This window comes from Ammospiza caudacuta, chromosome 7 (genome assembly GCF_027887145.1).
Source record: "Ammospiza caudacuta isolate bAmmCau1 chromosome 7, bAmmCau1.pri, whole genome shotgun sequence".
Classification (NCBI taxonomy): Eukaryota; Metazoa; Chordata; class Aves; order Passeriformes; family Passerellidae; genus Ammospiza; species Ammospiza caudacuta.
Genome location: NC_080599.1, coordinates 20,732,984 through 20,749,591, shown reverse-complemented (window position 1 = coordinate 20,749,591; position 16,608 = coordinate 20,732,984). Strand labels below are relative to the sequence as shown.

The 16,608-nt window shown below is 51.7% G+C and overlaps 1 protein-coding gene across 1 annotated transcript in view; it reads left to right on the top strand.

Annotated features, from left to right (window-relative positions):
• Positions 1–16,608, top strand: part of CACNA1E (calcium voltage-gated channel subunit alpha1 E) — a 102,994-nt gene that overhangs the window by 36,907 nt on the left and 49,479 nt on the right. The window contains exons 7-11 of the mRNA XM_058808582.1: positions 2,231–2,334; positions 13,815–13,930; positions 14,883–14,936; positions 15,269–15,394; positions 15,635–15,844. Coding sequence (XP_058664565.1) covers positions 2,231–2,334; positions 13,815–13,930; positions 14,883–14,936; positions 15,269–15,394; positions 15,635–15,844 — 610 coding nt within the window. The remainder of the gene's footprint in view (positions 1–2,230; positions 2,335–13,814; positions 13,931–14,882; positions 14,937–15,268; positions 15,395–15,634; positions 15,845–16,608) is intronic.

The window sequence follows — 16,608 nt, the reverse complement described above, 5'->3', positions numbered from 1 at the left end:
AGGCTTCCAGTGGGGATAGTGAGTTTTTGGCAGCCTGAATGGCTGAGCAAGTACCAGATGATGGTGTGGAGCCTCTATATCCAGACTGGGCATTACCAGTTCCTGGATTTGTAGAGAGCATTGGGATGTCCCCTGGGAGATTTCATGTTGTAAAGCTGGCACCAGCCAGGGGGACCCATGTGGCTGCTGGTGGCAATGCTGTTCCTGGGGCTGCTGGTGGCAGCCTGGGTGGTTGGGACCATCCCTGAGCTCACTGTGGCCACTGCTGTGTCCTTGAGTATGGCCACAGCTCCCCATCTCCTCCTCTGCCCTAGAAGTGCCCCTCCTGCAGCTGCTGGGTGCAAGTGGTGCTGTGACCTCCCAAATCCCCTTAAAAATCTCTCCAACCCCCTTTTCCTCCACCCCCAGGGCAGCCAGGCACTCAAATGCACAGAGGTTGGGATCACAGTCAGCGTACACCACCAGAATCCTGCCAGACCCCTGCCTCAGCTGTCCCTGCTGCACGTCCCCAGTGCCACCAGTTTTGCTGTGCCTGAAAAATGGACAGGGAAGAGATCTGGGCACTGATAACCCTGGGAAAACTTCCTATTTCCCCCTCTCTCTCCTGCTGGGATGGCTAAAGAGGGAATGGTGATAGCCCAGCTCTGGGGGAAGATGTCTTGTTCTTCTGTAGGAAAGGAGCTCCTGTGTTTTGTATTCCCTGTGACAGAGACCTCGGGGAAAGCCTGTGTGTTTTGGGCAGGAGCCAGGTTCAGAGGCAAGCAATCCTGACATGAGTGGCAGGTACCCAGTGGCATCTTGGCAGGGAGCTGAAGGCCTGCCAAGCTTGGGCTGAGGGCTGCAGGATGCCTTGAAGGCTGATGCCATGGGAGATGGTGCTGCCAGGGCAGAGCAGAGTGCCCTGGATGTCTCCGGAGAGCTGTGGTGAATATTGGCTGTCAGGAATTCCCGTACATCATTCCTTCCTCCCTCTGCCTGCTTCTCCCATGGCCCTAAAGGAAGGGGCTGGAGGTGAAATGGGGCTCTTTAAAGAGCAGGATCTTGAGAGGATATGTGTGGTTTCCTTAGGGGCAAAGCGGGAGGGCAGTGAGTCCTTCCAGCTGCTTTCAGAGCCCTTACAGATGCTGTGTGCCTTGTCGCTGAGATCGCTGCCCACATCCCAGTGCTGTGGTCAGTGCCTGTGCTGGGCTGTGCTGGTGTCACCCTGCCTGCCTTGGGTGTCAGGGTGATGGGGACACCCAGCTGAAGTCCCCACTTCAGGGAGGAAGGCTCCAGCCCTCACTTTCTTTGCTCCTCGGAGCCACGCTCCTCCCGCCGCAGAGCCTTCCTCACTCAGCTCCTGCACTGGCCGAGCAGGAGATGTGGTGCCAATGACTCAGATGAAGATGAGGGCTTAATTAGCACAGGGAGAGGGGGGAAGAGAGAGAGAAAAGAGAAAGAGTCTTTCATTGCAAGAAGATTGATATCACCTCCCCCAGACAGTCACGTTCTGCCGCATCACCCTCAGCCCAGCGTCATGCGCACCGAGCCTGACACCAGAGGACAAATGGGGCCTGGGAGGGACACAGAGGCACTGCTTTATTAAAACCCCTGGTGAATTCATGTCTGGAGGGACTGAGCAGGGCTCAGCAGGAGCCTCTGCAGCTGTCGGACTGTGCCCTGAGCTCACAGCTCCCGTCTGGTCTCAGCTCCGTGGCTTTGGTGGGAGGGTGTCTGCAAGGTGTTAGTGATGATGCCAGCAGCAAAATGCCTGTTTAGAGGTTTCCCACCATGCACGAAGGGACAAACCTCTTCTTTAGATGCCACCTTAAGGCACCCTATCAATCTGTGCTGCTGTGGGGCTGCTTTGCCTTATCCTGGTGGATGTGCATAGGAGCCCTGAACCAAAATGCTGGGGAAAACATGAGGTGAGCCCTTGCCCTCAGCACCCCAGTTTTGGGCTGCAGGATCCTGCACCTCCAGCTAAACCCATCTCTTACAGTCTCTGCAGGATGGTTGGAGGGGGTGGAGGAGGGCAGTCCTGCCTAATGAGGGCTGGGGCAGGGTGCTGAGGGGTGCCAGGGCTCTTATTGTGGAGAAGAGTGCCCAGCATGGCTTGGCAGGCATGGCCAGGTCACCCTGAGGAGCTTGGTGTGGTCAGCCTGGAGCACTGGAGTTACCACACCCTCCCTCTGCCCCGATGATGGTGTTGGAGGTGATCTCACACTTGTTTTTTTTTTGTCTCCTCCAGACCAATGATGCCTTAGGAGCCACCTGGAACTGGCTGTACTTCATCCCCCTCATCATCATTGGATCCTTCTTTGTCCTCAACCTTGTCCTGGGAGTGCTGTCAGGGTAAGCAGAGTGGTCATTCTCTCTGGGCTGTGCCTGTCACACATCCCTCCATCCCCTTCAAACCCACTGCCCCACAGCAGGGCATTGCTCCCTGCCTGTGCTTGGTTCTTCCTCAACCTGGGAAGCTGGGAAAGGGACAGCCTTGGAGATATTTATTTTTACTGTAATTTCACCTGGCTGAAGATCTTCTGCTTTTGGTTCCTTGTGAGAAATGGTCACTGGGGATCTTCTGGCTGCTTGGGACCTGCGAGAGGGGAGAGATATGGGGGTTTTGTGAAAATGTGTTTGGCTCCAGGCTGTTGGTGATGGGTTGGGATGGGTTTGGGGAGTGATACAGAGCACCAGGAGGATGTGCCCTGAACTGGTGGGCTGCAAGCTGGTGAAGACAGGGATGCTTGGGGTGCACGTGGATAAGCCCACAAGATAAGGATATAAGGATATAAGGATATAAGGATATAAGGATATAAGGATATAAGGATATAAGGATATAAGGATATAAGGATATAAGGATATAAGGATATAAGGAAGTAGGGACAAAGCAACTGTCCCTGTCCTGCACTTCCCAAGGGAAAGGGAGTTTTAATCCAAGCCTTTAAGCTGGGTTTGGAGACAAAACCTCTTCTTGTCTCCATGACAATGAACTGTGGTTGCACCAGCACATCCTCAGCTGCTGGCAGGGGTTGGTGAACAGTGATTGTGCCCTCTCCTGCACTGGGGGAAGGTGTGGGCTCCTCTGTTCTGACTGAAGCAGGTCATTTCTTAGCTAGTTATGCATCATGGCAAAATGCAGAAGTCATTGTAGTGCTGGTTTGGCCAGATGGAAAGCCCTCAGCTGCAAGGGTCAGGGTGGAGAATGGTCTTGGTCATCTCAATCACTTTCCTGAGTGTCCCTGGAAGTCCCAGTGTGATGATGGTGGTTTCAGGAATTTCTAGAGTGGCAGGCTGGGGTCTGTTATTAGGCTGTACTTTCCCACCTCCCATTCTGGGGTCTGGCTGGGTCCAGGGGCTTCACTTTGCCTTGCGGAGAGGCAATTCTTATGGGGGATGAAGATATCCAAGCAGCCTTGGGTGGAATTTGTGCTTCTTATGCCACATCCAGCTTGGGCATTTGGGCACAGTCCAGCGGGGTCTCAGGTCAAGCAGGAGCTTTCCTACAAAAGCCTGGAAAAGAGAAGTTAGGAAGATGAGAACCACGTTATTACAATGTTAGAGAATGTCAGTGCAGTGTGTTGTGTGGACACCGAGGCTTTTGGTGCTGGGGTGATGCTGAAAGCAGCTTGGGGACACAAACCAGACGCTGGCCAGAGGACCACAGTGGGGCTGGTGGGATGCCTGGCCATGCCCTGGCCCAGCTGGGAGTTTCCCTGCCCAAAGCAGCGTTCCCATGCCTGCTGGGTTGGATGCAGCTATCCAGGACTCTTCCCAGGCACCGGCTGGCATTTCCACTGTTTGTTTATTGCTAGTAGGGTTTGTACTGGGGAAAGATGCAAGTGAGTGGGTGGCCTAATTGGCAGCAGAGATGCTCTTGTGGCGTGGCAGATATCCAGGGTAAAGCAGGACTGCTCATCTCCCTGGTGGGCTCAGGTGCCAGCTGGGCTCTGCCACTCCATGGTAAGGCCACTGTCAGTGTCCCCCTGCCTGGGCACGGCCACATCCTCTGTGGCTCAGTGGATGCAGCATCTTGGCTGGGTGAATCATCCAAAGGTGCTGCTGGAGCCCTGGAGGAGCAGGACCTCAGGGCAGGAGCAGGTGCTTGTGCACACAAATGCTGAGTGCAGCAGGAAGGGCCTCACTCCTTGCTGTGTTTCCTGAACTCCTCTTGTTTTTAGCACTCACCACAATCCTCTCATGCTGGAAGAGAGTTCTTGGCTCTGCTGGGGGATGGGAGGTGTGACCTTCCCATTGCCCAGCTCTCAGCTGGATGAACGGGCAGGGCCTGGCCAGATACCCCCATGTGTGGCTGTGCTGAACTGAGAAGAGCTGGTCACTTTGGGAATGAGCTCCACAGAAACACCTCCATCTAAGGAATTATTTCCCTGGCAGTTACATCAGTGCTTCTGGGGAAGCCAGGCCGTGCTCAGCTGAAATCTTGGCCTCTGGGAGCCTCCTTGCAGAAAGCTGGCCCCACACGTAGCTTGCAAACTGCACCATCTGCATCACTGGATAACAAGGTCCACTCGGGATTTCCAGCATTCTCCTCAAGGTTCTCCTCAGGAGCTGCTGCTGAGCTGCTCTGCCCTCGCCTCATCTCAGCAGAGGCTCCCTCTGGGGAAACAGCCCAGCAGCCAGGGTGGGCCCCCAAGGAGGAGAGGCTGCAGGAGGACATTTGTGTGTTTCACTTGCCACCAGCAGAAGTTTGCTGGAGCCCAGATTTAGCAGCCTCCTAGTGCCGATGAGCATCTCCCCCAACAGTCAGTTCCCCAACTGTTAGGCTGAGGCATGACCTCTGTGATGTAAACAGCCTGGATCCATCTGCTCCTTGAGCACAAAGTATGTGGGAGAGGAAAAGAAATGATTTTCATCACAGGCAGGCTCCTCAGTTTTTCTCCCTAAATACGAACAGGCACACACGCACTGGAGTCGCATGCAGACTCTGTTAAGGGAGGATGGAGCTCCTCCAGGCAGGGTCTTGGAGAGCCAGTTCTGTTGTGGCTTTGGCATTTATTGCCATGTCTATTAACTTCCCCCCTCTATGGGTGCAATTATGGATCAATTAATTCTGACTGGAAGCAGGAAAAGATAAAAAAGTTGGCCCCATTCCTCTTTCGGAGCAGGTACAGAGCCCAGGGAGATGTGACTGCTCAGCTTTTAAAGCTGCACGAGCTGCTGAGATAATCCTGCCAGAGGAGAGTCAGTGGGAGCCAGTGAGGATGGAGCATCCACTGAAATGCCATTTTCTACCTGAAGCTGCCTTGTGGCCAGAAGAATTGCCTGTGCTGGAGATTTGCAAAGACCTGCTCTCCCGTTTTTTGTGAAATTGTTCAGTTTTGGGGTTGTTTTTTTTTTTTTCCTCAGCTGTTTCTCACATAAAACAATTTGAAGGTGTTTGTTTGGGCTCTGCCTCTGGAGCAGCAGAGACCTGATGATAGACACTGCCCTGTCCTGCTGCTGGTGTCATGTGCCAGTGGCAGCAGTGCTACCCCAGGAGTGGTCACAGCCTGAGGACTCATACAGAGCTTCAGTACAGAACAGGCTGCATTTTGACTGTTTCCCACCTCCCTTTCCACAGCCTCTGCAGAAAAAATTTGGTTTGCAATCACCCTCCTCCATTCATTGCAACACCATCCTTCTGCTGAGAGCTGGGAAACTGTCCCCACATCCAAATCTTGCGCATCCAGCCCCTTTCCAGGGTGTCAGAGTGGAAAGAGATGCTGCCTGGCTCTCAGGCCAGCCAAGGAGACCTCTGGAAGCTAACAGCAGAGCAAGAAGTCGAGCACAATGGCAAGAAAAATGAAATCCATCTGCCTTGTACCAAACAAGAGAGTAATTTAAATCCTCCTAATTGCTTCCACTCATCCTGGTGATGTTAAGTCTTTTCTCCCTTTAAGTCTTTTCTGCCCCCCACCCCCAGCTCTTACACTGAGCCTTTGAAAGAAACGACTAATGTTATAATTAAAGGATCAAATTGGCAAGATTTCTTTGTCTTAAGATCTTTCTTTCAGGTTGGGTTAGCACTGCGTTCGCAGTCTCCGGAGAGTTTTCTTCAGTTCCTTCAGGAGCCTTCTGCACCATCTTCTGAAATCTTTTCACTTCAGTTAATTTGAATTTTTTTCCCCATCCAATTTGGATGCATAACAAATGATGAATAAAATTAAGTTTTGTAGCAATTAATAATAAGGGTGTTGAGGGACAAGTGTACGTTTTCAATGGAAAGAGGGTTCTTTTTTCCAGCTCCACACAAAAACCTGGACCCCACACGGCTGAGCGGGATGTGTTGCTTTGAAGCCAAAAACATTGGGAAGAGGATTAATGTCTCAAAGATTCCTGGAAGGAGAAGTGGTGAGCATGCAGGAAATACAGGAAAGCTTGTGGGAAGATGATAAATTCTCAGCAAGACATGAACAAAAATTTTCTTTGCTGTAAGAATGGTCAGGCATTGGACCAGGCTGCCCAGGAAGGTAGTGGGATCACCATCCTTGGAAGTGTTCAAAAAACATGTGGATGTGACATTTAGGGACATTCTTAGTGGTGAAAATGGTGGATTTGAGGATCTTCAGCTTTTCCAACCTGAATGACTCTGTGTTTCAATGCCCAAGAAATATGGATTTGGAAGTATGAAAGCCTGGAAGCATCATGTTGGCTTTTCCCTGGAATGGTTGTAGGATCTCAGGGCGTGGCTGGGATGAGATGTGTGATGTCTGCACCTGTGTTGTGCTTGGAAACTCAGTGGCTGAGACCCCTTTTGAAGGGAGGAGTGGGTGCCACATGGGGAGGGGGCAGTGATGCCCCTCCCAGGCCCCCCAGCACCACCATGAGCTATGCCCATGCTCCTCACTTGGTTCTGGGGAAGCTCCTTGTCATCACCGTGGTCTTTGGGCACAGGCCAGGCAGAGGAGTCTGGGGGACCTTCATCTCTATTCAGCAGGCAGGTGGGCATCCATATTCATGCCTCTCTGCCGTGCTCTGCTGGGCCACCTTTCTGCCAAGGGCTCCAAGCCCCGTGCAAACAAGCTGCCTGACAAGAGGCGTGCGTGGCTGCTGTGCTGGATCCTCTGCTGCTACAGGGAATAATGACTCCTCTTACAGCCAGCTGGGTGAGAAGGGAAAAAAAAGGATTAAAAAATCCACAACAAAAAGATGACTCTCTGACTTTCCCCTTTGATTTCTCCTGGCAAATTATTTGCCAGCATGTCTCCGCCGCTTCAAAATTGCTCTTATTCCTGCCTCCTTGCAAATCTGCTCCGTGGACTGCCTGTGGTCTGCGGGCTGTGGGTAAAAAGGCTCCGTTTTGATCCTCTCAACAAGGCACTCAGCAGACAGTGCTTGCTTACAGATTGCTTTGGGAGTTGTTTGTTCCAGATTATGGTAATTTCTGTCCTCCTGGTTGATGGCAGCAATCGCGTGGCTCCAGAGATTTGAGCCAGCGGATGGCTTCGGAGATGCCCAGTTCCTCCAGGAGCAGCCCCACCCTGGCAAGGGGGTGCTGGGCACTGCTGTTGGGTGAAGAAGGTGTTGACTGGAGTGCTGGAAGCTCCTGGGAAGTTTAATGTGATGAAAGGTTGAAAATTGAAGTGGGGTTTTCTTTCCGTACTACATCTCACCTGCAGCACTGACCACACACCTTTCATCTGTGGATTGCTGTCACATGCAAAAGGAGACTATAAAGATCTTCTCTGCTTACAGAGGGGATAAAAACTGGAGCATAGGAGGGAAAGGGAGGAGTGACATTTTCCCGGCACCGCATGAGCCAGTGGGAGTGATTGTGAACAAAGCCCGGGGCTCTTGAAGCATTGAAGCTGTGCTGCTTATGCCAGCCCTGCCTGATAAGAGTGAAGCACAATCTCCAGCTCCCATCTCTGCTCCTTGCTGCTGGGGCTGCCAGACCCTCTGCCACCCTTCTGCAGCTTCTTTGCAGCGTGGGCTGAGCGTGCTATTGCTGCCTTTGGTGCAGCATTGCAGAGTTCTCTGGGCAGTGGGGCAGCAATGCAAACCTCAGCGGTGTTATCCTTGGAAAAATGATGAAATTGAGTTTACAGCTAGAATGTTTGTGGCTCTCTTCTCTGCCGTGGTTGATGCAGCCCAGAACCCTGCTGGCTTTCTTTGCTGCAGCAGCACACTGCTCACTCATACTGAGCTCATCCCTGGGCCCTGCAGGTCCCTTTCCACAGAGCTGCTCCCCAGCTGGGTACATCCCAGCCTGTGCTGCCCTCCTGGATTTTGTTTTCCCATGTCCAAGACCTTACATTTGAATCAGAGAATGGCCTGGGTTGGAAAGGACCTAGTAAAGATCATCTCATTCCAATTCTCCTGCCATGGAGAAGGACACTTTCCCTAGACCAGGTTGTTCCAAGCCCCATCCAGCCTTGAATACTTCCAGGGATGGGGCAGCCACAGCTTCTCTTCATGAGATTCTCATTAGCCCACCCTTCCAGCCTGATCAGGTTTTCCTGCAGGATTGTTCTCCCTTCTGAACTCTCCACTTCCACACTCAGTTTGGTATCAGCACACTTGGCCTTGGAGAAATCCAGGTGGACAACCACAAGTTTTCCACAAGGTAGAAGGTATCAGCATCTGCCCCTTCTTAAAAGGGACAGTGATGTGATGGGTCACTTCAGGGCTGGCATCTCCCAGCTCCTTCCCGTTTTACCCTTCCATGTCACCAACAACTTGTCAGCTTTCCCCTCCCCAGCTCGTGTGAGTGCCAGTGCTCTGTAAATGTGCTCTGCTTAGCAGCTCTGTCACACCCTGGTGACACAGAGCTCCTGCCCCACTGCACGGGGCTGATCAGAGCTGATGGACAGGCAGTACAAGAAATGGGCTGCTGCTGGTTGCCTTTCTTTTTGTGCCCCTTCTCCTTCAAGTTCAGAGCAAGGCTTTATTGAGATGGCACAGCTTTGTTATGGAATCACAGAAAGGTTTGGCTTGGAAGGGACCTTTAAAGGCATCTGGTCCTATGACCGTGTTCACAGGGGTCTGAGGATGAGGGAAGAGATGAGGATCTGACTCCATGTTTCAGAAGGCATGATTTATTTATGATATATATTATATTTAAACTATACTAAAAGAATAGAAGAAAGGATTTCATCAGAAGGCTAGCTAAGAATAGAATAGAAAAGAATGATAACAAAGGTTTGTGGCTCAGACTCTTTGTCCGAGCCAGCTGACTGTGATTGGCCATTAATTAGAAACAACTCTATGAGACCAATCACAGATGCACCTGTTGCAGATAATCAATGTTTACATTTTGTTCCTGAGGCCTCTCAGCTTCTCAGGAGGAAAAATCCTAAGGAAAGGATTTTTCATAAAAGATGTCTGTGACATGGTCCAACCCCCTGCCATGAGAAGGGACATCTTCAACCAGACCAGTTGCTCAGAGCCCCACCCAGCCTGGCCTTGAATCTTCTCTGGCACTTCAAGTGAACTTAAACCAAGCAATTACCCTCACTGAAAAATCTGTGGTCTCCTTCAAAGCAGGCACCCAAGCCCTGCAGAGGTTTTGGTGCCTTTTGGATGCCCTGCTGCTGCCTCTGCCGTGGGTTCAGTGCAATAATCCCAGTCTGCAGTGCCTGTGCTGCTGTCACTGTGTGTTTAAACTCAGGTTACAGGCTGCTCCATCAGTTCAACACTCTCACTTCAGTTCCTGTACACCTCCTGGGTAAATACCATCTGATCCCCCCCATTTGCAACTGCCTCAGCTGTGTTTGCCACACCGTCTGTTGTCACTTCTGTCCCATAACCACCTCTGACACCCTCCTGGAGGCTCAGAGGCTGTTTTTCCTCAGATTGTGATACTCAGACCTGAAGTGGAGCCATGAGCCAAGACCTGAGGAGAGCAGTGGTGTTACCTGATGTCTTACAGATGGTCTCTCTTGTTATGCATCCCATTATATTTGGGGTTTTATTCATAGCAGAGTGGTGCTGCTGCCTCACCCTCAGTGTGTAATCCAGAATTTCCCTGATTTCCATCCTGTCCTTTCTGCTGCCTCAAGCTGTTTTAAGGCCGATTTGATAACTGTTTTGCTGGAAATCATCTTTATAATAGAGGTAAGAGATGATGAATTGATGGCTTTGAAGATAGATGGTTTGTTGTTTCAAAGCATGGAGGCCACAACATTGATGTGATCAGCACTACTTGCCTGCTTTGAACTCAAAGATGGTCTAAAATGTAGAAAAAAATGGATTGCAGTGGCTGTGGTACTCTTTTCTCTTAACTTGTTTTTGGTTCTTGGTTTTCTTGTAATTGGTTGTTTGGGTTTTTTTTTTCCTATTTTCTTGTGTTTTGTTTTTGTTTTTTTTCAAGAGGGGACCCATTTTTATGCCGGATGCTTCCATGAGTGTTTCTCCCCTTAAAACCAGACTTGAGTTTTCCAGTCCTTAGAGCAGATAATGTTGGACTAAAACCATCTCTCTCCTGGTGTGAGGGTGGCTGGGGGGCCTGGAGAGGGATGTGGCTTAGCATGGTGCTGTGCCCAAGGGTCTCCTGCCAGGAGCAGAGATGCTCTCAGGCCACGAGACGGAAATGCCAAGGCTGTGGAGGAGAATTTGCAGGCAGAGGAGGATCAAGGCATCTGTGCTCTCATTACCCCAACAGGCAATGGGGTGTGGGGGAATGGTGCCCTTGGGAGCAGGAGGACAGATGGCACATTCACCCCCAAACCCCACCAGGGCCTTCAGCAATCACCTCCAGAGCTCTCTCCAGAGCCAAAGTGTGTCTTTGGCTGGGCAGAGAGGGGTGCAGTGACACAAGGTTGGCATCACAGATCTTGGCTGCCAGGGGTGGATGTTTTTGAGCTGGAGCCATTAGGATTTGAGGCCATAAGACCCATGTGGACAAGTAGAGGTGGAGACTGTGCAATTTGCTGGGCTGCTCTGAGCTCCCTGGCAGGGACCCTATGGGGAAATACCACCCAGGGCTCTTTTCAGGGCAGAATTTGGCCATCCCTGGTGATGTAACCCCAAGAGAGCAGGAGCAGACCCTTCAATGGGAGACGGCACCCACTCTCTGGGCGATGCTAGGCTGGCCTGCCTGTGACTTGGAGCCTTCCCAAGCATTGTCAGTCACCATGGCTGGCCCTGTTCTCACTCACACACGGTATTATCTCTACCCGTTTGCTGCTGCAAATTGGCTCTGAGCAATCCTTGATCTGTCAGCATCGCCTACCCACTCTCAGATGTCACCAGCCCCCGCTGCTGCCCTGCTTGGGAACATGTCTCTTGAAATGTAATAATTCATTAACTCGAGATTAACTTTTTTTTTATTCTCCCCCCCCCTCCCCTTTCTGCCACCTTTTCCTCCTAATGGACAAAAGCAATTAAGCTCCATTAGGGATCAAGTGAGTGGGAAGTGGCTCCCTCAGAGAGGCTGCCACAGCTGCATGAACCCTGTCCCTGAGTGTGTGTGGCACCAGCCTGCTGTAAATTAGTGCTCCAAGAGGAGAAGGGCTGCCTCAGGAAAAGGGGGAGAGTGCTGCTTGATAAGCACCTTTTCCAATGCCCCCATTCCCCTCTGCAGGAAGAGGTGGCCTGAGGCTCAGCTGGTCCTTCTGGGTGGCTTCCAGTGGGGGCACATGATGCTGGTTTCTCTTGCCATGCAGCGCAAGGAGCTGGAGGACAGAGGGATGGGCAAGCAGGAGGCAGCAGAGAGTGGCCAGGTTCCCAGCTGATACACGTCAGGAGGAGCTTCCCAAGTTCTCCCAGCTGCACACAAGCTGAGAGAGCTGGGGTGTGACGGTGTTCACAGGGGTCTGAAGATGAGGGAAGAGACAAGGATCTGACTCCATATTTCAGAAAGCTTGATTTATTATTTTATGATATATATTACATTAAAACTATACTAAAAGAATAGAAGAAAGGATTTCATCAGAAGGCCAGCTAAGAATAGAATCAGAAGGAATGAATAACAAAGGCTCTGTTGGACTCTCTGTCCGAGCCAGCTGACTGTGATTGGCCATTAATTAGAAACATCCAACATGGACAAATCACAGATGCACCTGTTGCATTCCACAGCAGCAGATAACCATTGTTTACATTTTGTTCCTGAGGCCTCTCAACTTCTCAGGAGGAAAACTCCTAAGGAAAGGATTTTTCATAAAGATGTCTGTGACACTGGGGTTGTTCAGCCTGGAATGGAGAAAGCTCTGGGGAGACCTTAGAGCTCCTTCCAGGACCTAAAGAGGCTTCAAGAGAGCTGGAAAGGGACTTTGGACAAAGCCATGTAGTTATAAGACAAGGGGGAATGGCTACCCACTGCTAGAGAGCAGGGTTGGATTAGATATTGGGGACAAATTTCTGCCTGTGAGGGTGGTGGAGCCCTGGCACAGGGTGCCCAGAAAAGTTGTGGTTTCCCCGTCCTTGGAATGTTCAAGGCCAGGTTGGATGGGACTCTCAGCAGCCTGGGGTAGTGGAGGGTGTCCCTGTCCACGGCAAGGAATGTGATGGTCTTTAGGGCCCCTTCAAACCCAAATCACTCTAGGATTTGGTATCTATGGGGTCTGGGAAAAGTGCTGCCAAGGCTGCCGTGGAATCATGGCCCGTGTGGCAGAGCTGGGAGGACCAGAGGACAGGAAACTTCCCCATTGACTCTGGCTCCAAACAGCATTTTCTCATTCCTTGACATCCCAAATTTGCAAACAAAGGGTGGTGAGGGGTGATTGCACAGCCAGAATGCTCCTGCCTTTCCTCCAGCTAGAGCAAGGAGGCATGGCATACCCAAAACCACGAGTGCATTTCACTCTTGGCTGAGGAGGTCCTCATCCCCATCTCCTCCCACCCTCCTTCTCTTCACTTAGGCTGCTTTTTCTCTCCCTTGCCTTTTGTTTCCCCGCCCCGCTTCCCTGCCCCAGGAAGAAAGTCTCATTTCAGTGTGAAAGGCAATGCTGGAGGGGGAGTCATTTGTCTCTTAATGCCGGAGCGGCAGGAAACTGCACCTTCCTGGGGTGGAATGAAAAGCACTTGGATTGTCTGGGGATCTTAAACAAGAGATGTAGGGAACATTCCGGGCCTTCTACACAAACACACTCACACACACACACATGCAGAAGCCCACACAACATCAGGGTGTAATAGCTCAGCTGGGGTAATGCACTTGAACGCTCTCTGCAGCAGACAGAGCAGCTCTTTCTGTTCTTTGGAATAGTTTTTGTTTTTCTGAGGCCTGAGATTGCTGCTGGTCTCTGGGGAGAGAGATGTTCCTCTCACAGAGAGAACAGTGCCATTTGCTCTCTGTAATCATGCTTCCCTCTGAGCATCCTGGGACCAGGAAGGGGCTGAGGGCATGAGATAGAGTTCTGTAGGTGCAGGGAGTCTGTGCTGGTCATCACACCTGGACAGCTCTTGTGAGACCCTGGCATCCAGAGGAGGATAGTCATGTCTCAAGTCCTGGGAGAATACTCCAAGGAGAGGCTGGAAAGGAAAAGGATTCAGAGAAGGAGGTGAAAGCAAGACAGGACCTTCCCTCCTCCATCCCCTCAGTGCCTCCTCCCTCACAGTGCCCAGATTTTATTCCCTGAAGGGACACACAGAAGCTGAGCTGGCTCTGGAGTTGGGTGGCACTGGGATCATCCTCCCTGAGTGGCACCAGCTCCCAGCTGGAGCATGCAGGACTGAGCAACCAAGCAGGGAGTTTGCTCACATCCACCCAGTGCTGCTTTTCTCCTCCCTGATCCTTCACCCATCCTCTGGCCATGCTTTGGCTGGGGGTACCCATGCACATCCCCAACACCCACCTTGGTCCCTGCTTCCTGTGCCGTGGCTCCCCAGCCCCCTGGGCATCCTGCTGCCCCTTGGGCCTGCTCTCAGCCCTCCCTTCTGCCCTTCCCCAGGGAGTTTGCCAAAGAGAGAGAGCGCGTGGAGAACCGCCGAGCCTTCATGAAGCTGCGGCGGCAGCAGCAGATCGAGCGGGAGCTCAACGGCTACCGGGCGTGGATAGACAAAGCGGGTAAAGGACGGTGCCCAGAGGACATCTGGGGGGACAGCACACTGCTGCTCATGTGGGGTGGTGGGGATACAAAGGAATCCCTGAGTTCTGAAGTGTCCAAGGTGCCCAAAGTGATGTAGAGTGTATGGGTGAGGTTGGTCCCGCCAGGCTGCAGGCAAGGACATCACCAGCCTCCGGTGAGTCCTCGTGCTCTGTGGCATGAAATTGTCACATTCTGTGCACAAACACACTGCATCTGCAGGGAGGCTGTGAGCAACAGGGCTGTCAGCTGTGCTCTGCCATGGTTTCCTCTCTCCTGGCATTTGCTGGAGTCCCCTGCAGTGGTGGGCAGTGGGAAAGAAGTGCAGTCAGCAGGGAGAAGGGTTTTCCAGTTAAATCTCCTCCTGGAGCCATCTGGAGGGGATGAACTTACTGGTTCCTACCTTGGGGCTCCTGGACCTGGGCTGGGGGTGGTGGAAGTTCCAGGCTTCCTCCTGACACCAGGCATGACAGCCCGTGGGTGTTGGTTCCCAAACTGCCACAGCCCATGTCCTTGCTTGCTCCTCCTAGGAATGAGGCCAGTGCATTCAGCTCTGGGAAGGGAGGATTTACACTTTCATCCAGTGTTCAGACTTGTAAAAGATGGGTGTCTTCAAATGAGTCCTGAGCACCAGATGTCAGTTTTAGCCCTGGGCTGGGTTGATTGAGCCCCTGACCTGCTTAGAGATTTCAACTTCTTTCATGAGCTTGATGACAGTGTAGGGAGAAGGGCTGATCACAAGTAATTCTCTTTTCTGATGCAATGTTTGATAGCTGACACTTGTCACCCTCTAGAATTTGCTTTTGGGCCCTTAACCAATACTTGGTAAGAGTTTGCAGAGCCAGCCTCTGGGCTGGGGGAAGTTCTTAAGTAGCAGGCAGTGACGTGTGACAGTGCCTTGTCTCCTGATGCTGAACTGTGTGTTTTGCGTAGAGGAAGTCATGCTGGCTGAAGAGAACAAAAATTCGGGGACCTCAGCCTTAGATGGTAAGACCAGCAATGCCCTTAAAATCTGCCTGCCCTTCCTTCTGCCTGCCTGGAGCTGGAGGCTCAGACCCTCCAGCTGTGATGGGGAGGCCCCAGTGGGGTCTGCAGCCCAAGAGAGGGGTGAGGGGAGGTGGATTGGCCCCCTAACTCCTGAGACAGTGTGGATGCTGTGTCTGATCCCACACAAGGGACAGCTCTGGAGTAGCATCACCTGGGTCTCTTTGTCCTGTTACCAGACCTGAGTTCTGACCACCAGGTCCTGATCCAACATGCTGGCTATGGTCAGAGTTGGGCCACTGAGACTCCAACAGCTGTTCCTCTTGCCTTGCCAGTGCTCAGGAGAGCCACCATCAAGCGGAACCGCACGGATGCCATGTCGGGTGACGAGCACTGTGTCGACATCGCCTCCGTGGGTGAGCGGAGGCTAGCGCAGAGGAGACGTCTCAATCCAACCTTGGGTCAGTGCAGTCTGCAGCTTGCTCCCCCCAAACCTCTGTCAGCTGGTTTGGTTCCCAGAGCCCCACCCATCGCGTGGAGAGTGTCACAAACCAGACATCTCTGCTAGTTTAGCAGTGAACCTCCTGCTGCCACATAAAAATTCTCCGGATGCGTTGCGCCCCATAAGAGCAATGTCCTGTCTCATATCACAGGAGAGGCTGGAGCATCCAACTGCTTGTTCCCCTTCTTTTTCCCTTTAGGCAACCCCTCGAGTAACTCTGGCCTCAAAGGTGCCAGGGTGGACGGTGCCTCCTACTTGCGGCACAAGGAGCGGCTGCTGCGCATCTCCGTGCGCCACATGGTCAAATCCCAGGTCTTCTACTGGATTGTCCTGAGCCTGGTGGCTCTCAACACTGCCTGCGTGGCCATCGTCCATCACAACCAGCCAGCCTGGCTCACCCACTTCCTCTGTGAGTGCCTGGCCTTGGTGTGGGTGGGAGAGCATTGCAGCACACCTATTGCCGGCTGGGGGCTCTTTACAAATCACAAATGGGACAGGACTGCTGGGAACGTGCCTTGAGCTGTTTGATTTTCCAGCATCAGTCTCATTCCATGGTTATGACAATGGGAAGATGCCACCAGCTCACATCTCAGGCAGCAGACAAAGAACTTAATGTTACAACTTACTTTATAAGTTTTCTGACCAATCCCACAAAGCAAAAGCACATTGACAGTAGTTCTATCCAGCCACTGTAAGCACACGTACTTTTGGTTGTACAATGCTTGCTTATTTCGTATACAATACCTGCTTGTGAGCCTTAAAACACAATGCACAGAGCTCTATTATTAAGCTTCAAACTTCCTAATATCTTGCTAGATAAACTTTTCTGTAGCTTAGAGAGTTATTCTAGACAAGCATTAATACACAGACCGTTGTTCTATTTGTCCTTTCTTTTCCACTTCTTAAATAATTTTTCTGTTGACCTATCTCATGGCTGCTGCTTAGCTCTAGTCACAGTTCTACTGCCTCTGGGGCTTGCCTTTTGCAGCTTTCCCAAAACCCTCTAATTTTGTGGATTCCCACAATTCCCCCCTCTCTGTTCACCTAAAAAGAAACTTTCATAATTGCGTGATTTATTACTTGCGTTTCGTAGCCACAGTTGTACTGGTGTGGAGCTGGGTGGGGAATAACCCCAGCTCCATCCATTGTTGATAACAAAGACCATGTAGAGGT